Source organism: Colias croceus, chromosome 3, assembly GCF_905220415.1.
Source record: "Colias croceus chromosome 3, ilColCroc2.1".
In the NCBI taxonomy this organism is placed as follows: Eukaryota; Metazoa; Arthropoda; class Insecta; order Lepidoptera; family Pieridae; genus Colias; species Colias croceus.
This window is the reverse complement of record NC_059539.1, coordinates 464,782-484,434: the sequence shown is the minus strand read 5'-3', so window position 1 is coordinate 484,434 and position 19,653 is coordinate 464,782. Positions and strand designations below refer to the sequence as shown.

The following is a 19,653-nucleotide window of genomic DNA, read 5'->3' as shown; positions in this document are numbered from 1 at the left end:
ATATACCTACTGCAAATTTGAAAAACAACAACGCCATCTTTCTAACAAACACTCAATCTTGAACAAATAGTTTCACGTGGTTTCACAGCCCTCTGTCGGTTTTCAGGTGAACTTCTTACAGTAGAAATAAACAGATAGGCAAATTATAAACGGGTACCTACAACTATAGATGTCGACTGTTGCAAATAATGATATTAAAAGTTTTCTTGAACTTAACGATGTTTCCTAAAATTTTTAAGTAAAAAGACATGCTTAACTAAATAGACAATAAACAAAACAAATTTCGCAACATAGAGTGCGTTTTAACAAAAAGGACACACCCATTTACTATTTACTACTCATAAACCTATGATTATAATAATATACCAATTTATTTAATTAAAGGAATAAACGAAACTAGCCTAATTCGATAATTATAATTATTATTTGATAATTTCCCGCCCGCCTCAAATGAACTTTACCTATGATAGCTATTTTCGTGAAAATTTCCATCCATAAGTTTACCACTTTTAAGGATTTGCGTCAAAAATATCTCATTTTGAATAATAAGGACTCATAGATTTCGCAATTAAAATCAGACAAGCATAAAAACAAAATTTAGAGCTAGCTTTGCCCACGCCTTCATCCGCGTTAAAAGCTTTGCGCAAAAGTGCGCTTAAGCTTTAAAAACTTATGTTTCATGCACATCGGATAAGTAATACATGATGGGATAATGTACCCTATAGATCCCATTATTGTCGTATTCGTTTAGATTAATACCGACATACTTACATTCTACTTTATTTTCATTAAGTAAACATTTCCTTAGTGATCCTAACAATATTTTAGGTACACCGTGTTATTGTTTCATTCCTAAGTAGTAGGGAATTAAGTAGTTAAATTTATCTCATTGTGTAAAATTGTTCATGATTTTTTCATACTAAATTCAACTATCTTTTACCTCCAAATCTAGGTACTACACCATTGAAACATAAAGTTTATTGCCTTTACACTACAGTTTTACTCACACGAAAACTATACCTATCCTCTATATAAACCATAATCCATAAAATAGAGATATAGGTATACTAAACCTCTACGAAAACTAACATACGTACGCTATCCTATATTATGTTCCATGCTACCTCACGGCACTCGTCGGTATGTCGATCACGTGCGCGGTCGCGAACGCCGCTGCGTTGGCCGCCGCGGGGGCAGGCAAGAAGGCCGCTCAGGTGCAGCTGCAGGCTGAGCTGAACACTGATGATGAGTGGAACAAGTTCTTGGCGAGGGACGGGCTTTTGGGTATGTGGTGGATTGAGATATATAAAGTTGTAGTATAAGAACTAAGAAGAAGTTCTAGTGTTTTCTTGCAACAAAGTATTTTTTGGGGAAGTTCATGTTTAATTTTTGTCGTAGTTTTCTGTGTGTGATGTATACAACTTTTCGAATTATTTGTATAAAACTATATACTAACAATCCTATGATATAAGCAGAAAATAAATTTGAATGTGTTGGAATAAGCAATTGGTAGGTACGCGTTTTATGCGACGCTATAAAACATAGAGTAAAGTAATACTGTACGAACTATAAATTGTGTGAATAATTTATGAGCTATATACTTTTAAATACCTATTTAATTCATACAATCTACCTACAGTGGTGGACGTGTACACGGAGTGGTGTGGCCCGTGCATCGGCATGGTCGGCAACTTGAAGAAAATCAAAGTGGAGATCGGCGGAGACAACCTGCATCTCGCTATCGTAAGAACGCAGTCATAGTATGAAATGCATAATGCATAAATTTACAAATTTGTTCGGTAAATAGTTCAACAAACTTAAAGTAGAGATAGGACGGGGCTACAAAATAGTCAAAGCAACCATGTATATTGTTTAATACTTATTTTGAACACCCAGTGTTTAAATTGTATCCCTTTACAACTGGGTTGCAAGGAAAGTATAACTTACTTGCTCAACTAAAAAAATTGTTACTTCTTATATTATAAAGAAATCTGATTAGGTATTTATTTATAGGCAAAAGCGGACACAATAGAAAGCTTGAAGAGATTCAGGAATCGTAGCGAACCTACATGGATGTTACTTGCGGTAAGCATATAGTTGGTAGTTGAAATATTTGTAGAGAAAAAGACATAACTAAGTCACTAAGTTGAGTGGCTAACATTTCGAATTTTTCCTTTTATTTATATTATTTTTTACATCACCTATCCTATCTTCATCGTTATAAATATGAGTTTCGTTTTATTTATGTGTCATTAAACAATTAAAAGGCAAGTTTATTTGATAGCTTCAAAACTTTGTTCTAAGTTAAAACTTAAGCAATTAGCGCGCTTCCGTCACGAAATCAAATAAAACCCACTTTGAGTCTAATTTTCTAAATAAATACCTGTATATAATGTGCTGCTAAGTTAAATACCTATGGTTCTTTAACTCTACCCGTGGCTTTATCGTGTATCTTTAAATAAACAAAGAAATAAATAGATGAATAATCCGATTAAGGAGATTAAGATTTCATTGTTTGTTACGATATAACTCAAACTCTACACGACCTATTTGAACTCAAACTCAAACTCAAACATTCATTTATTCAATTAGACTACTATTTAGTAGCACTTTCGAATCGTCATTACATAAGTATTTTTAACATTTACCACCGATTCGGAAAGCAGTATCTATGGAGAAGAATCGGCAAGAAACTCCATAGTTGCTCTTTTAAAATCATGTCAATATTACATAATATGTAACTTATATCTAACTTATACATAATATATCATAATATGCCAAAGAACTGTCCTGCGGTTTTTACGCGACAACCCTCCATGGGTCTTTATCGTCCATATATTTCTGAATACTGTAGTACGCTCTCTGAACTAGTACATTTTTTATATAAGTTTTAAATTTAGAACTACTAAACTCTTTAATATTGAGAGGAATTCTATTGTATAAGCGTACCTATACCTTGACCCATAAACGAATTTTTAACTTTAGCTAATCCAGGGCCGGATCTACCCATGGGCTTTATGGGCTGCAGCCCAGGGCCCCGAGGTTAAAAGGCCCCCCTTACTCCGATAAAACCAATGGGCGATAATTTAAAAAAAAATCTGTAGTCGGTTTTCGAAAAAAAAAAATGATGAGAATCGCATACCTACTTCAATAACTTTTGCTAACATGAAAAAGGATGTTTGCATGTTGATTTTCAACTTTTAGAAAATAAATCTCATTTATTGAAACTATTAGGTTATTTTATATGGTGAACGTTTAATTAGAAACAGTAACACAATGAAGTAGTCATCAAGTTTATTTAACATTTGTGTATTAACGTTTTAGAGATAAAGCACTATTTCATATTATGTAATAGAACACCCGTTTATGTAGTTTTATAAGAAATTGCTTAATTTTAATCAAACATTAGCTTAAATTGATAAAATTAAACAACATTAAGTGCAGTCTGATTTCCGAGTATTTTCAGTCGGGACAACAAATTAGAAACAGCATGGTTCGAGTGTTCTAAAGTCAAAACCTATTAAAAAGTCGTTAATATTTTTTTCTTCTACAAATATTTGCACCATTTTTTAAACATTCTATCTAAAAGTTTCTGAAAATTAATTAACTTTGCACCAAAATGGATAAAAGTAAGATTTGTGACCCATCAACAAGTAAAATAATTTTAAGTTTACACTTTGACAAAAACTGGAGTTACACGAAAATTGCAAATCATTTAGAGTGTTCGATAAAAAGATGTTCAATGCTATAGTTTATTTCAAAGAGCATGCAGGTACTTCTGATTAAGTGCCTAGAAAAGCTCGACCATGAAAAACTACTGCTCGCGAGGATAGGCAAATTCTTCTTCTTCTTCATTTAAGGGTTCCAATTCTATTAGGAATTAATATGTTTTTGCAAACGTGTGACAATCTCATACAGTCTAAGCCACGACGTTGTAAAGCCGTTGTTGTCTATAAAGATTATAACAATCTCAAAACAACCCCATACATGTTTCCTCCGCAATGCTTAACTGTTTATTTATTATCTAAGGTATGGTTAACTGGACGACGCGCGTTTCCTTTGCCATCAGAATTGATTAAATTAATTTGTTTCGTCCCAAAATAAAACTTTTTCAGTGGCGGACTGTCCACAAGCAATATTTCTTAGTAAATGCATATCGTCATTCCCTGTACTGCCTAATAAGCTGTACTTTCCTGGCCACTTTCACAAACAATTTTGCCTCGACTTACCACCTGCAAATCTTACTCATCGACACAATGGCGTGGTTCATCTTCGGAAAAACCTAATTTTTTAAATACATTAGGTGCGGCTTTACTAACGTGTTGTAGATGGTGTGGCGTAATTTATGAGGAATGCAAGAAGTAATATTACGCAGAGATCTAAGAAGTGCTGATAATTTATTTTTTAGGTGGTCGATGTGATGATTCCATTTTAGAGAGCTGTCGATTCGCAAACCTAGTAGATCGGGAGACATTGACACAAAATTTCGAGTCATTTGTAACAGGATGGCGGTTCTACAGGGGTCTTAGTACGCAATGACAGAAAGAAAAATGATGGTGTGAACGCTGGTACCGGCGGCTTAGTCGCGTGGGCGTTAGTCGAACTCATCGGAAAAATAGCGAAAGTTAAACGATTTGTAACACAAAAATGTTAGAATTTACCGATAGCCCATAAAAAAGATGTAGATGGTAGTGTCATGCCATACTTATCCGGTGTGACATAAAGCCCGCCATACCGACGCGAATGCGTTGATTTAAAAAAAAAATTCAACCATTGTATTGTGCAATTCAAATCGTATACTTTTATTTTCTTAATCATTTACTTTGTATTCTTTCATCATTTATAGTCACTAAAATTTATTTTGTTAACTTGCCAAATATAATGTAACATGGAATTTGTAAGGGTAGGCACTGCCTTCTGAGATATAGGAATTACCTAGTTCAGAAGGCAGAGCAATATTGTAATGTTATATTTGAAGTTACTAATAAATTTTATTTTATTTATTATTTTATTGGTACCAGGCTAACTTTTGCACAGGTAACCATCGTCGTGCAGCCATTTACGAAAATCGCCATGCCATTCTTTTCAGACGATTCTAAATGGTCGCCATACCGCCGAAATTATTTTGTATTTACCAAACCGTTTCGAAAAAACTTGTTTTTTTCGATAAATTAATATTTATTTGTACTCGTTTATTCAAATGCTTTTTTTTATTAATACAGATTTATTATAACTATCAACGTACTATTAAAAATTTATATACTTATAAACATTTGTAATTTTTTAACGAAATGCGTTATTCGGTTATTAAGAAGTGTTTTAACTCTTATGTACGAGCCCGAACGAGTTATGGCCCAGTCATGTAAGGTTAAATTAGGTAAGAATCTCGGAATTCGAGACACCCAGCAGTAAATCTGTAAATACTTGTATATTGACACCCTAAAAGTTATCTCAAAATCTACATATGGTAGGGTGTAAGGAACTACAAGGTCACAAAAAAATATCTCATTTCTTATGGGTTTTTTGCTATTTGTATTTATTATCAATATTGTAGAATATAAAATTCTATAGGTATTCTATAGGTAGGTATTAAGAAAATATGAACATTTCCAAAAAAAGGGCCCCTGGGTAGTTTCAGCCCAGGGCCCCACAAGTTCACGGTCCGGCCCTGAGCTAATCGGAAAAATGGCATTTCAATTCTATTCCTGTTCCTTGTGCCATAATCGTGTCTATCTCCTACTCTTGTGTGTAAGTCGGCGTTTTTGTGAACATGCAAAATATTATTAAATATATACTGTGATGGTACAGTAAGGATACCAGTATTCTTAAAATGATCTCTTAGTGAGTCCCGAGCACGTAAAAAATCTTTTTAAAAATCTTTTACCATTAAAATCTCATCTTTTCCTAATAACATAAGTTCATTATTTTACCCAGTTTAGTTAACCGTTTAGACGTTCATCAATCAAACCAGCTTGTTCTCTATATTCACTATTCCCCAAACGTAATGTAACGATAATCCGTATTATAGGTACAATGCCCTTGACTATGACTAGTAACAATACATACCTATTCATATGTGTAGCTCTATGTACAGGTATATATAAGTATAGGTATAAATGATATGTGAGGTTTGCGGTGAAATGGCACCGTGTGGTCCCTATCGATTAAACAGCTGTTAACAATACCTATGAGCTTCATTTTTGCATTAAACTTTTATTCAGTCGATTTCATGTGGGTATTATGCGGTATAGTAATGTTGAATAAATGGATACTTAAGATTTACGTAAGAACTTTAGTACCTACCTACTTGGAAAAAGAATGACCCAGATTTTAAAACAGGATAATATTATCATCTGTTTACATACAAAATTGCAATCAAATCGGTACAGTAGGTTCGTTAGAATATAATCTTCACAGTATACAAACATACATAAAAATTGTCTCCACGGGCTGGGCTGTGGCCCACGTAATACAATACGTATTAAAAATCTGCTTTCTTTTGCCAAGAATTCATCGACCACTTCATTCATTGTCTTTTTTACGAAACAAATTTAATATATGTTAACTAAATGTAGGCTGGTCAGCTGCTCAACGTGGTGTTCGGAGCCGATGCCCCTCGTCTCACGCGCACCATAGAACAGGAGCTGCAGAACGAGGAGTTAGTGCGGAAAGGGGAAAGAGAGAGAGTGCAGCGCGCGCCACATGAGCTTACACCGCAAGAACAAGTCAGTTTACAAATCAGTCAGTCAGATTTTATAGAACACATCTTTGTTTTCTGGGGTAGCTATATTTACATTTTAATCTATAACCGTTATTTTTTAATAATTCTCCGCTATAGCCTGTAGGCTAACCATTGAATCAAGATCATTATGATCTCGTGTAAGATTCTTTTTCCAGCTTCATTCACGACTTTAACTATCTACGCAGCTGATTTAAATTCTCTTATACCTAGTAATGTGAGTGGTGATAGGAATATGCTCGCCTCTATTTGTATATTATGTTACCGTTAAATCTGTAACTGTAAGGCAATGAGTTCTAACTGTAACAAAATTCATTGGCTAAATTGCTCTTTGCAAAAAAAGCCTTCAACCAAAAACCCACAATTTCCCATAATTTAAAGGAAGTTGCTCTCGCCCAAGAGAAGCTTCTAGAAGCGAGGCGAGCTAAAGAAGCGACAGCAGCGGCCAACGCTCGCACCGCGCGGCGCGAAGCGAGAGCGAAGCGTCTAGAGGCGCACTTTAACGACGTGTGCCCCGCGCTCATGATGCCGCATGCACAGAAACACTTGCGGAAGGTGTCTGATGCTCTTGAACCGTATGGTAAGTTAAGTACTCTCATCATAACTATTTATAAATATATTTTTTGATATTTAGGTCTTTTTGGTATGGCTTTGGCATACAATAAAAATATCAAAATCCATTGAGAAGTCAGAACTTGACCAAATTACTTTGATATCTATCTTTATAGAAGTTTTTTCAACATTTTTTCATATAGTATCTAAAGCTATTCAGAGCGGCACGGTAGCCGTATTTTTACTGTGTATTTAATAAAGTAAAAATCTCAAAATTAACAGTCTATAATCATAAATTACAACAAGTATCATTCAACAGGTGTGATAATAGCAGACAAATGCCCTCTAGTGCTAACAAAAGACAATGTCCGCGCTCTCTCCGTGGAAGACGAAACATTAGGTACGGAAGAGGCGGCCGCGGCGGTCATAGAGAGACCCTCCCTCACACTGCTGCTTAAGAAGTTGCCAGATCGAGAGGGGAATGTTATAGGTATTTCATACAGAATTCTAGATTGAATTACGTCATAATATATTGTTATATATAACATCATAATAATATGTTCTCTCTCTTGTTCAGTATTAACAAATATGTGTAGGTAAAGTATTGTTTGTAATGACAAAATAACTGCGATATACAAGTATGTATTTCAATATATAAAAGATATGCATAACAAAAAGACCATAATGTATTTTCTCTCTCTTTGTGAATGTGAATGAGTAGATAAATGGTGTATGTCCCGTTAAATCTTCGAAACGATTGGATCGATTTTGATGGAAATTTCACAAAGTAGAGAAACTTATATGTACTTTAATAATAAGTGTATACTTTTACAGAGTTGGCGCGTAAAGCATTGTTCGGTGATGGGATAGAGTTAGAAGAAGGGGAAACCAAAAAATTCCTAGCCGATGAGCTTATGTTGAACACAGTACCCGGGTTGTTTGTTCCCGCTGACAGGCATCAGCGGGCGGCAGCTTTGGATCTACTGTTTCCTAAGGTCATTTTCTAAAGTTTGTTTAATTCTGAACTAAACAGTGTTCTGTATACTGAATTAAATTAATTTTCAATTCGTTTCATGTGTATGCAGTAACCTAACCTATCAGTACAAACACCTATCTAAACCTTTTCCAGATGGTAGGAGCAGTGGTCGAACCGCCTACTCCCGCCGAGCCCCCCCACTTACTCATGATCTTCGGCGCTTGGCAACGACGCGCCATCCTCACAGTCACATCGTCGCCCAAGCTGGCCCAACGTTTGATCAGATACGGCTTCTTTGCAGATGCTAATATAGACGAGCCCAAATTACTGGCCAAGAACATCGATCGGTATGAGGAGAGGCCGGAAAAGGATTAGTAAGTTATACATTGTTTCATTGCAAGTTTCTAGTAATATAAACTTACTCACAAATTTGCCATTTACAAGGTAACCTTGATATGAATTCCTATGATAATTTATTAAATTGTGTATCCCTTCACAGCTCAGAAACAATCGCCCTAATGGTAGCAGTTGGCGTAGCTGAACCAGCGCTAGTAGACCCATCAGACATCCCCCCTGACGGACCCCCAGAGGAGCTGCTTACCCTGGGCCCGCTCCACGTGAGCGAGGACACGGTTATCGGGGAGGAGGAGTGTGGGAGGTTCTTCCCTCCTGGCTATAGCGTGCCTGAACATAAGCCTAAACCGAAGTCTAAGAAAAAGAAGAAGGTCTGTACCTACAGAAAGTGTAAAAAGTGCGCGTGTTCTTAATGTTACTTAATCAGTTTCTTCTGTAAATATCTACTCGTCTCCAAGCTTAATTAATTCAATATTTATGTGTAGATACCAGTAATTATTTCCTAATCCTTACGGACAAACTGTACCTTTTAAAATAATTCTTTACTATTTTTTCTTTGTGAATTGAAACAAATGCGAACATATTTTCAAATATTACAGAAGCGTCACGAAATTAAGGATGGTGAGGAAAACGCAACAGAAACATCCACCGAAGTTGCTGAAGATGAAGTTGTGGATGCTGCGGAAGGGGATGGGGATGGGGAGGGCGAGGATGCCGGCGAAGATAACGGGGATGGCGAGGATGAAAAGGATCCTGAGGATGGGGAGGATGAAACGCACGTTGATAAAGCGACTTCACCACCGCCTATTGCTACTTAATTTTTATGTTAATTCATATGTTTGTAATAGAATATCTCTGCTCTTCAAAATACACCAGATTTTTTTTTGTCCGAAAAAGGAGTATACTTCGTAAAAGTATTGTTTCTAGTCGCTTTATTAAAAATAATTATACTAATAATTACGCTTTCTCAATGTTTTGAACATTATACAAGTAGGAATAAGTAAGGATATATTATATGAAAAAAAAATCACAAAAATCATTTATTACATATAGTTTGTTGTATAAAGGTTTAATAAAAGACAATATAATATATTCTAAAATTTGTATTTTCATTAATTTATAAATAGTCAATTATAATATAGATTTAACAATAAAATAAATTGAGTAACGACTTAACCTTGTATTAGTAGTGATGTTGCGGTCACACCACCGAGTCTTTGCGATTCCTGGAAACAAAACAATATATTATTAGTATAATTGGTTGATTAGAAATCAAGAAAATAACAGAAAAATAGAAGAATTATCAAACGTGTAATAAATGAGATTTGCTGTGATAAATATACTGTGACGTAAATTTTTGGTGTACCAAAAAAAATGTGAGTAACTAAAGATGTTCATTTTAAAATTTAACTATTATTAACTATACAACAAGCTTTAACAATGAGTGTTTATACGTGCTAACGAGTACATATATACGTGTGCATGTGCGTATACGTGTGCATGTGCGTATGCGTGCATGCGTGGCCATGTGCGCATCATAGCGTGTGAGTTTGTACATGTTTGCGAGCATTGAGTTTGCGTGTGTATACAAATGTATGTGGGTGTAAAACACCCACATACATACGTATGCGTGTGTAAATATGCACTTCTGCACGGGTGTGCGTTCGTATGTGTATGTGTGTTTGCGCATGTGCGTGCTTGTAAGCGTGTGTATATGTACATGGTAAGTCTGTGTGCGTGTGTGTATAGATTAGTGAGTGCGATATTTATGTGTGTATGTATGTATGTATGTATATATGTATGCACGTGTGTCTCACCATATGTAGTGCGTGTCGTGGTGCGGCGCGCGCATGACGCCGACGCCGCCGCCGAGCCGCCGGTAGTTCATCGCACCGCACAGCCGCCATTGGTTCGATTCCGGGTCGTACACCTGCAATCGTAATGGAAAGACATGGTTACAGTGGATTTTTTTTTTTTAATTATTTGTTTGTTTATTAAGTAAGTTACTTTTTTCGAAGGAAGGCCAATAAAATTTCAATCAAATGGGATTTTAGTTTAGAAGAAGTTATCTGCGAATTGGACTCGCGACTCTAAGGGTTCCGTTCAAATAAGTTTTATTATGACGCCTTTTAATAACAATATTATAGAATTAGAAATGAAATAAAATATGGAAAGTTGCACATTGATGCTGTAGTGTCTATCTCTTATATCGTCAACTCAAAAGGTACATTGATTCCAGTAAATACAAATTCTATAACTTTAATCAATCTACTAATGCATAAGATAATACTAATCAAACAAAACACACAATATAACCATATCTCACCTCGATAGACTTAAGATAAGCGGTGCCATCAAACCCTCCCACCGCATAGAGCTGCCCGTTGACGACGGCAAGCCCCACCCCGCTGCGCCGTGACGTCATCGCCACTACCGGCGACCACGTGTCCGTTGACGGCTCATACCTTAATACGAATAAATAAATACATAAATAATGTCGGTGTGCGGTTTGTGGATAATGTCATGCTTTTGTAAAAGAAAGACGCATTGATCTTTTTTAAATCAAATTTCAATGTAGCAATGCAAAATTTTTAAGCCCTGTATATAGCAATAGTTCATGAACAATTTTATTGATCAACTGTAAAACACATTGAAAAAACTCTTCTGAGTAAATATAAATTTATAAAGAATAGAAAAAATTCGATCACGAGGCGGGACTCGAACCCGCATCCTTCGCGCCATTCCGGGGCGGATGCCTAACCAACTCAGCCACTCGTGACCCGCCCGAGTAATCGAATTTATTCTATTCTTTCAGTTTTATGTGTCTTAAGGGACACGTAGCTGATGAAAACACGCAAAGTTACGTGTTTACAACAACATTAAATGAACTTAAATGTACAAATACCACCTAACCAATAGACAAATAGCACACGCACACACACAAACACAACATACCGTTCCGCGGAGCTCAGTTCAGTGCAATCATCTCTCCCGCCCACAGCATATATCTGTCCATCAAAAACAGCGCAGCCGAGGTGCTTGCGGCGCGTGGACATGGCCGCCACGCTCGTCCACTTGTTCGCGCGCGGGTCGTAGCGCTCCACCTGCACACATGCACGTTACGTATACATTATTTCATTTTTTTTGGGTTCCGTAACTAAACTATAAAACGGGACCCTATAACTGAGACTTAGTTATACATGTATAGATAAAAGTGTAGTGACAAGTTTTTAGTGTCTCGTGACTAGTGTATAGTGGCACGTTTCTAGTGTGTCGTGTATCGTGACAGGTGTCACGTGTCTCGTGACTAGTGTATAGTGACACGTTTCTAGTGTGTCGTGTATCGTGACAGGTGTCACGTGTCTCGTGACTAGTGTATAGTGACACGTTTCTAGTGTCACGTGTCTCGTGACTAGTGTATAGCGGCACGTTTCTAGTGTGTCGTGTATCGTGACAGGTGTCACGTGTCTCGTGACTAGTGTATAGTGACACGTTTCTAGTGTCTCGTGTATCGTGACACTTTTTTAGTGTCTCGTGACTTGTGTGTATCGTGAAGTATGTCTAGTGCCTCGTATCTGCGGTCATGTGTTTTGAGTATAAGTTTTGTACTAGGAGTGTCGTGTAGTGTGCAGTGTCGTATACTCACGGTGTTAAGCGGCGACTGTCCATCCGACCCGCCCACCGCGTACAGGTATCCGCCCAGCACGGCCACCGCCACGCCCAGCCGCCGCGTCGTCATAGCAGCCACCTGCAACACACGTACATATCACTTTAGTAGGGAAATTCATCTATTTTGATGTGTTTTATAAAAGTAAATAATTAAATGAAATTGCTAGGAAAGATACAGATTGTTTGTGATATGAAAATTTAACAATCTCTTAAAAAATAACACAGTAACATATACAGGGTGTCCTGAAAGTCGACGTCGACGTCGTTGTTAGGTAAGGCAAGCGTAGTAGTTGTTTTAAATTATGGTCGTTTAAAAAACAAGCAGAAATTAGCTTCTTCTCTTCATCGCCAAACAAAACTGCAGCAAAAAAAACTTTTCATTTCTTTTCTTCCCAATGACGTATCTACCCCCAAGTGCACACGCACCTTGGTCCAGCGGTTCTCCTTGGGGTCGTACCGCTCCACGTGGTTGAGGCACTGCACGCCGTCCTGCCCGCCCACCGCGTACAGCGCGCCGTCCAGCACGGCCACGCCCACCGACGTGCGGCACGACGATGTGGGCGCTACCGCACCGCACCACTGGAAACACAAATATAAAAAAACATTATAATAAATAAACATCATACAACATTATAAAAACATTGTCGAGTTCAGGAAAATTTGATCCGGCTCGAAGGACCAATGTAAAGGGATTGGACATAGTAAAGAAGGAAAATATCTTTTAAAACATATAAAACAATAAAATATAAAAAAAGACAATGCACATGCACTCAGTAGCTTGGTTCATCCCTGAGTATACTCAGCTTTACCGGTTACAACGTCACCAGTAATTTAGTAAAACTGTGTTCATAACTAATAATAAAATGGTGCACCTGGTTGGTCTGCGGGTCGTAGCACTCGATGCTGTTGAGGTAGCTCTGGCCGTCGTGGCCGCCCACGGCGTACAGCAGGTCGTGCAGCTGGTGGGGGGGACTGCACCTGGTTGGTCTGCGGGTCGTAGCGCTCGATGCTGTTGAGGTAGCTCTGGCCGTCGTGGCCGCCCACGGCGTACAGCAGGTCGTGCAGCTGGTGGGGGGGACTGCACCTGGTTGGTCTGCGGGTCGTAGCGCTCGATGCTGTTGAGGTAGCTCTGGCCGTCGTGGCCGCCCACGGCGTACAGCAGGTCGTGCAGCTGGTGGGGGGGGACTGCACCTGGTTGGTCTGCGGGTCGTAGCGCTCGATGCTGTTGAGGTAGCTCTGGCCGTCGTGGCCGCCCACGGCGTACAGCAGGTCGTGCAGCTGGGGGGGGGGGACTGCACCTGGTTGGTCTGCGGGTCGTAGCGCTCGATGCTGTTGAGGTAGCTCTGGCCGTCGTGGCCGCCCACGGCGTACAGCAGGTCGTGCAGCTGGTGGGGGGGGGACTGCACCTGGTTGGTCTGCGGGTCGTAGCGCTCGATGCTGTTGAGGTAGCTCTGGCCGTCGTGGCCGCCCACGGCGTACAGCAGGTCGTGCAGCTGGTGGGGGGGGACTGCACCTGGTTGGTCTGCGGGTCGTAGCGCTCGATGCTGTTGAGGTAGCTCTGGCCGTCGTGGCCGCCCACGGCGTACAGCAGGTCGTGCAGCTGGTGGGGGGGACTGCACCTGGTTGGTCTGCGGGTCGTAGCGCTCGATGCTGTTGAGGTAGCTCTGGCCGTCGTGGCCGCCCACGGCGTACAGCAGGTCGTGCAGCTGGTGGGGGGGACTGCACCTGGTTGGTCTGCGGGTCGTAGCGCTCGATGCTGTTGAGGTAGCTCTGGCCGTCGTGGCCGCCCACGGCGTACAGCAGGTCGTGCAGCTGGTGGGGGGGACTGCACCTGGTTGGTCTGCGGGTCGTAGCGCTCGATGCTGTTGAGGTAGCTCTGGCCGTCGTGGCCGCCCACGGCGTACAGCAGGTCGTGCAGCTGGTGGGGGGGACTGCACCTGGTTGGTCTGCGGGTCGTAGCGCTCGATGCTGTTGAGGTAGCTCTGGCCGTCGTGGCCGCCCACGGCGTACAGCAGGTCGTGCAGCACGGCCACGCCCACGCCGCAGCGCCGCTTGGACATGGGCGCGACCATCTTCCAGTCGCCCGACGCCGGCTCGAAGCGCTCCACCGACGCGATGGCGTCGCCCGAGCACCAGCCGCCCACCGCGAACAGCACCTCGCCTGCACACACACAAACATAATAATATGTAACAATGAACAAATAAAACGCTAAATATACCAAATTCAAAGTCGAGCATGCTTCCGCACATATTGAGTCATTTAGAAATAGATATCGAGTTATACAGTCATTCTAATTGGGGTTGACTTATGTATCGACCCTATCATACTAATATTGCGAATGGGAAATTTTTGTTGTATGTTTATTTGTGACTCCTTCACGCACAAACTGCTGAACCAATTTTGCTCACACATCGAGGGCGACTTGGATAAACACATAGGATACTTTTTATCCCGGAAATTTCTATTTGTTTTTATTTCAAAACAACTAAATAAAAATTTCTTGTACTTCAAAAAATTTTATTTGATTAAAATCCAATTAAATTTTAATCAAATAAAATTTGTATTATCCCTTACTGAATTACGAACTAACCTCTCCGTGTGGGCTTCCTGGGCCGTGTGCGGGGCCCCTGCATGAGCGGGCGCTCCTGCGGCAGCAGCAGGTAGTTCTTGGCCTCGTCCAGCAGGTCGCGGCACGCGTCGTCCGCGCGGATCAGCAGCTCGGCCGACACCGTGCCCACCAGGAACTTGGGGCTCAGCAGCGGCAGCCGCACGTGCTGCAGCACCTGCAATAAAAAATATATTATAAGAAACTTTTTTTTTTTTTTGTTAAAGTCGATTGATGGTACACCTTCAGTAAAAACTAAAATTCAGTCAAAAGTTTGTAGCTCTTATACTATATTATGGCAACATTAGTCATATAACATAATATAACAACATAAGTCACTTTTTTTTTCCTGACATAGTTTGTTATATTTAAAGCAGGAAAACAGACAGTGTTGATAAGCTTCACTTGGAAAACTTGATAAGATTGTTATATCAACAACACTTTCGCAACCGCAGACCTAACATTTAAAAAAATGTTTTTACCAAATAAAGAACTATGATATGTAATTACAATTGAACTCTAACTTTCTGCGATTAAAGCATATAGTTAAATCTTTATCCTTCATTGGAAACTGAAATAAACAAGCCGTTACCTGCGCCAGGTGCTGCCGTCGCTCGGCCACGTTGTACTTGACCCAGGACATGACCGCCTGGAAGGTCTGCTCCTCCGAGCGCACGTTGAGCTCGTCCGACGACACGATGTCGATCAGCTGTGCCGCCGGCAGCAGCAGGAACTCCTCGCTCTCCATCACCTGCACATTTGTGAGGGTGATGTTGGAAAGTGACTCTTATGTCTTAGGAAATAGAGTTCATTTCGGATTGTTATACTATTGCACATTATACAGGGTGATGTTAGAAAGTGACTGTTATGTCTTGGGAACAAGAGGTCCGAAGGACCATTTCAGATAGTTTTATTATTGGTGAAAGGTGCAAAGTGACTCTTATGTGTCATATAAATAAGAGTTCATTTGGAATTTTATGTTATTGAATTATTTAATAAGCAGTTTATACAGTGAAGTATGGTGATGAAATATAGTAATCTATGGTCATATTATAAAATGACACTTATATAAATAAATAGAGTTCTTTTCAGATTGTTACAAAAATTTTAATTTTTAGAATATTTTCACATACTTTAACAACAAGAAAATATATTTGTGTTACTGTAAACAAACATTTGTTTTTACACAACATTTAAAATTTGTTTTTAACTTCCCTCGCATAAATATCAATATCTCTTAAAGATAATTCATGCCAAAAATCATCACTAGGTAGCAAAATCTCACCTCTGGAAAGTTTTGCTGTGTGAACTTGTCAGCGATCCTGAGCAGCTCCCGACACGAGTGCGTGTCGGCGAAGGCTCTGATGCCGAGGCAGTTGGAGCAGTCCAGCTGCCGCTTGAGGAACTCGCAGCACACGTCCTGGATCTCCTGCAGCTGCAGCAGGCACGCCGCGGGCAGGAGGGCCTGCAACACCATACATTATGCGTTAAAAACACCTGTTTTATACTTTCGAGGCATAAAATAAATATTTCTCAATGGATGATTATTGATTATGGAACAATAAATTTATTAAAATTCACATGCAAAATTGACCTGTCCATCTAGAATTAAATTGATCTATCTCTACTTTTTCAAGCAAAGCAAATATTTTATCTTTTTCAGAAAACCTAATCGTAAACGCTAGACAAACAACTTAACGTCATTTGAACATCACAATTTCATAAATCTCTTCTCATAATTGAGTCTGCGATCCATGCCGAGTGTTTGCTTTCGACACGCCATTTTTCTGGATCGCGCGCAGTTTCTGCCAATTAACAATTGGACGGAAAAAAACAACCCCTAATAAATTCATCCTTCCAAACCATACCTGGACATTGCTCTCTTCGACCACAATATGCGCGGTGTAGCAGAACTCGATGAGCTGCTCCATGGCGTGCTCGTCCACGTCGCGGATGGTGACCTCTGTGGCGCGCGACTCCGCCAGCTCGCCCGTGAACATCGCGCGGAAGTACGGGCTGCATGCTGACAGGATCACCCTACCAACATATTGTCAGCCAATCATCTATCTTACTGACCAGTCTACTATTTAGGTCCGGTCTTAAGTAACTGGGTTGCATGCTGACACGATCACCACAAACAAATATAATTAATGAATTCATAAACCAACCGACAACCCTACATTTAAGGCTCTCGTTGTTGTTCGCACAAAGGCATTCAGTAAAACTAGGTCTAACTGATAGTTAAACTTGTAAACTATTGTTGCAAAATTAAATCTTGCAATTTTTTAACGAGCGACAAATTTTAGAGGGAACGAAAATTTTTTGCGAAACATTCAAAAGTATTTGAATGTTTATTATTTTTTTAATTTCGTTCAACATTGACACATCGAAATGCGGGTTAATACCTAAACTTAATCAACACAATTACAATGAACTTCAATTATAACTAAGGCTTCATATCAATACAACTGGTAACCTCTTGGGAAGCTGACCTTGAGTCACTTCATGCATTGAAGAAAAGGTATTTGCAAAATATTCTGCACATTCAATATTAGTTACATATTATGTGAATTAAACTAGGGTTTTTGATTCACCATTGATAACACGAGTTTTACATTTTATTTTTTATTTTTAATAACTCAGCCCCCTGAATCACTGACACAATAGAAAATCTATTGTGTCGTGGACCGATCAGGCCGCTCGGGGCTCAATGGGTTAAGGATTGTTTTTGAATTGAAGAAATACCTGTTAAATCTATATAATACTAGCGGTCCGCCACCGCTTCACCCATGTTACATGTCTACATTTTCTGTCCATAAGAAGAAAGAATTAAGGAAATCGGTTCAGCCATTCTCGAGTTATGCACTTACCAACACATTTTGCGATTCATTTTTATATTAAAAATTCACTTGGAAAAACTAATAAATGAAATAAAATTATACAGACCTTATCACCCCAGTGATAACAATCAAAACATAATTCATTGATGACCTTGTTTACTTGTTAACATTCACATCCACTTTGCCTTGGCTTTATGTTTTGTTAATTTTTAGTATTAATCACTTCCTTAATTTATCATTGTACTTAATCTCTGGCTTCCATTTCCATTTCAGAGTTAACAATATCAAAGCATAATTATCGTTAAACAGAATTAGTTATAATAAGCATCACTTACAGATAACAAATTATCTGCCAGGGTACAGACAAAAAACTACCTGCACTAACTACTTGCATTTAATGAAATTCAATTATTGCAGGCTAAGAAATAAAACATGTTTATCCCCTTACCCGCCATTTAGAGCCAGATTTATTTAAATTAGACATAATACAAAATGCGAAGATGTAAAATAATAACGCACCTGTGTGCAAACAATTTCCTATTAGCCACATTGAGTACCACATCACAGAGCTCTCGATGCCTCCGCAGCGCGGACAGCTCACCCAGGATGGCTCTCGGGTGTTTCTCTGATGTGTGCGAGAGCCGCGCGCCGCTGCCCCCTACCCCGCCGACCCCGCCCGGCGAACCCCCTTCGCCCATCCTAGATATTAAACATAAATAGACAGTTGTTATATACGTTTTTATTAATAAATAGTAATGCATGCGAGAATGATAAGAAAATAATAGTGTGCTTTGATACAAACTGATTCTTATTATTTTATACACAAGATTAACTTAAATTTTAATGTAGTAACAACACTGCCTTATGAATGAACAAAGAGAGAATAGCGGGAGAGAAAAGTATTAATTAAAGGTGTATTAGTCTATTCATCCCATACCTGTTTAGATCCATCAAATTATTTTTACTTCAAAATCATTTAACTCCACTAAGGTAAATTTATAATCTTACAAATAATAATCTTGAACCTTTCTCGGAAATATGTAAAAGTATTTCAATATTAAATTGTAAATTTCACTTCTTGAAAGTTACAGATAAAATTATAATTTACTTTTACGAGGTATGCAATACCAATGTTATTGAATATAAGCCATTCAGTTACATAAATATTATACAAGGAAACAATGAAGACTTACAAATGATGTAACCTTCTGCCCGAACCACATTTATGAATGTTGAAATAACAAACAATCTTATTAATATAAATAAATCCTTTTCTACATTGAGATGCAAAAGGAAATTGTGAATTATTTCCTCAACATGTCGCATGTACATTGAGATCTACTTCAGTACTTTGAGGGTATTTTTTATAAAAAAAATCACATCAAATGCACCTTTTGTGACCGCGCGCGTTTCCCAGCTGCAAGCGCAGCGGGGGCGAAGCCCAGCCCCACACGGAGTCAATCTGCGACCAAGAAACCCTCTATAAATATAAATTTTTACAATTTCAAAGCAAAACTATGGGAAACTTCACTCTGTACAAAGTACACTAACTGTGATAAACACACGCATGCATTACTTTACACATCGTATACATACTAACAAAAATACCTTTTGTTATACCTACTGTATACAATAATTGTATTCGTTACTACTCGATAATTTATGCGAATGTCAATGATCCCTATTCAGACTCACCTTTGAGGTTTTCTTTACCCTGCTCAACCAAAATATTCCTCGAGGGAGCGCGAACCTTTCAGTATGCGCCCTGAGGTTGAGATACAAATCAGTTAACGATACATCGATTTCTTAATCACAAAAAATTTTATGTTTACTGTTACACAGGCTTGGACATTTTACAATAATTCACTAGTTTTTAAAAAGTATGTTCCGAAGGTAAGGCACACAGAGTTAAATAAA

At 38.9% G+C, this 19,653-nt stretch overlaps 2 protein-coding genes across 2 annotated transcripts; one reads left to right on the top strand and one right to left on the bottom strand.

Moving 5' to 3' along the window:
• Window positions 1-1,142: 1,142 nt before the first annotated feature.
• On the top strand, window positions 1,143-9,489 carry LOC123705818 (thioredoxin domain-containing protein 3 homolog). Its single transcript, XM_045654849.1, has 10 exons — window positions 1,143-1,284; window positions 1,640-1,743; window positions 2,014-2,085; window positions 6,576-6,725; window positions 7,121-7,319; window positions 7,611-7,781; window positions 8,126-8,286; window positions 8,421-8,641; window positions 8,767-8,992; window positions 9,221-9,489. Exons 1-10 carry the CDS (start codon window positions 1,143-1,145, stop codon window positions 9,437-9,439), a joined length of 1,665 nt encoding a protein of 554 aa, XP_045510805.1. The 3' UTR covers window positions 9,440-9,489.
• A 217-nt stretch (window positions 9,490-9,706) lies between these two features.
• LOC123705817 (kelch-like protein diablo) lies at window positions 9,707-19,621 on the bottom strand. Its single transcript, XM_045654848.1, has 14 exons — window positions 19,432-19,621; window positions 19,128-19,198; window positions 18,256-18,435; window positions 16,765-16,933; window positions 16,182-16,361; window positions 15,489-15,647; window positions 14,882-15,074; window positions 14,228-14,451; window positions 12,717-12,869; window positions 12,268-12,369; window positions 11,577-11,725; window positions 10,948-11,086; window positions 10,439-10,551; window positions 9,707-9,847 (listed from the first exon to the last, which is right to left on the bottom strand). Exons 3-14 carry the CDS (start codon window positions 18,432-18,434, stop codon window positions 9,823-9,825), a joined length of 1,785 nt encoding a protein of 594 aa, XP_045510804.1. The 5' UTR covers window position 18,435; window positions 19,128-19,198; window positions 19,432-19,621; the 3' UTR covers window positions 9,707-9,822.
• Between the last annotated feature and the right edge of the window lie 32 nt (window positions 19,622-19,653).